Source organism: Fukomys damarensis, unplaced genomic scaffold (genome assembly GCF_012274545.1).
Source record: "Fukomys damarensis isolate Sample0158 unplaced genomic scaffold, DMR_v1.0_HiC HiC_scaffold_51790, whole genome shotgun sequence".
In the NCBI taxonomy this organism is placed as follows: domain Eukaryota; kingdom Metazoa; phylum Chordata; class Mammalia; order Rodentia; family Bathyergidae; genus Fukomys; species Fukomys damarensis.
In genome coordinates, this window is record NW_022952702.1 from 1 (window position 1) to 1,857 (window position 1,857).

The 1,857-nt window shown below is 34.8% G+C and overlaps 1 protein-coding gene across 1 annotated transcript; it reads right to left on the bottom strand.

Annotated features, from left to right (window-relative positions):
• Positions 1 to 268: 268 nt before the first annotated feature.
• On the bottom strand, positions 269 to 1,207 carry LOC104870713 (olfactory receptor 6C75). Its single transcript, XM_010636474.1, has one exon. It carries the CDS (start codon positions 1,205 to 1,207, stop codon positions 269 to 271), a length of 939 nt encoding a protein of 312 aa, XP_010634776.1.
• Between the last annotated feature and the right edge of the window lie 650 nt (positions 1,208 to 1,857).

The window sequence follows — 1,857 nt, forward strand, 5'->3', positions numbered from 1 at the left end:
GTGACTTTTTGGTGTGCTGTGACTGTCTTTATTTTTCTGTGTGTCTCCCTGATTTCAGGGCACTGGTTTGGCCTGTAACTTTACTTTTCTTACATATCTAAGAGCAGATGCTGCACTTTCAGTTAGTTCATCATTTTACTTTGTAGAATGTGATGGTGACTTCCCATCACCTTACATGTAAAACCCCAAATTAGAGCTAGAGTGATACATCTAATTTTATTTCTAACATTCTTTACATTAGCACACATTCATTTTCACATAATTATTTTCATTTATTTGAAGAGAAGGCCATCCTCTGGATTATGCTCTTGAAGGCTTGCTGAACTTGCTGGTTCCTCAGTGTGTATATGAAGGGGTTCAAGAGAGGTGCCACTGAGGTGTTGAGCACTGCCACTCCTTTGTTTAAAGTCACCCTATCCCTAGCAGAAGGCTTAATGTACATAAAGATGCAGCTACCATAAGAGAGGGAGACAACTATCATGTGGGAAGAGCAAGTGGAAAAGGCTTTTTTCCTTTGATTCGTAGAAGGAATTTTCAGAATTGCCTGGATGATATTTGTGTAGGAGAGAGTAACTAAAGTCAAAGTGACCATGAGTGTTATCACAGCTAAAAAAAATGCCATGAGTTCTAGAAAGTGTGTGTTTGTGCAAGAAAGCTGCAAAATCGGGGAAGAGTCACAGATAAAATGATCGATTATATTGGAGGCACAGAAATTCAACTGCAGCAGAAGGATGATTGGTGGAAAGATAATCAGGAATCCTGCAAGCCATGAGCTAAACACAAGAAGGAAACAGACTCTCCTGCTCATGATGGTTGTATAATGAAGAGGTCTGCAGATGGCCACATAACGATCAAAGGACATGGCAGCCAGAAGGTAAAATTCTGTCACTCCCAAAAAGATGAAAAAAAATAGCTGAGCTATACAACCATTATAGGAAATGGTTTTGTCTCCTGTCACAATGGTGACAAGGAACCTGGGAATGCAGACAGATGTGAATGATATTTCTAGGAGTGAGAAGTTCCGAAGGAAGAAATACATGGGAGTCTGCAGATTGTGATCTGCAAGGGTGAGGGTGATAATGATTAAGTTCCCGGTCACACTTAGCAGGTAGGTAACAAGGAGAAATATGAAAAGCACAACCTGCCACTGTGGGTCATTTGTCAGTCCAAGAAGAATAAATTCTGTTAATGCTGTGGTATTTTTCATACTCTTCTATGCTTCATACTCTTCTATAAGGATATGTTCTATTTTAGCTATGTGAAGAAACAAGAAATCAATTAAGCTAATAAAGAAATGTAATTAAAATTTTTTCTATATCTGGCTTATTGCATTTAGCATAATGTCATTTAGGTTCCGTCATCATGTCACAAATAGCAGTATGGTAGTATCTCTTTGTTTTGTAAAGCTGGATTTTTTTCTATTGTATGCATATATAAACATATTAATTATATATTATGTTATATACATACCCCAATATTTTAAAAGAATATAAACTTGCAGTTAGGATAAATAAGTCTAGAAATCTAATGTATAGCATGAGACTTACAATTAATATTACATTGCGTTTGAAAATTTGTTCTGAGAGTAGATTTTTTAAAGGTGACACAAAAGAAATAAAAAGCTAACTAGGAGCTTGATGAGATAATTTGGTTGAATGTAATAATCTTTACACAATACACACATGTATCAAAACAATTGTACACCTTAAATTATATGCAATAAAAATAGGAAAAAGAGACACCAAAAATTACTGTTACTTTTCTTTTTAACAGAAAAATAATATTTTGGTACATCAAAATAAAATACTTTTTAAAATCTCATTGTTTGCTTAATACATTAATTACATACTCCTTTTT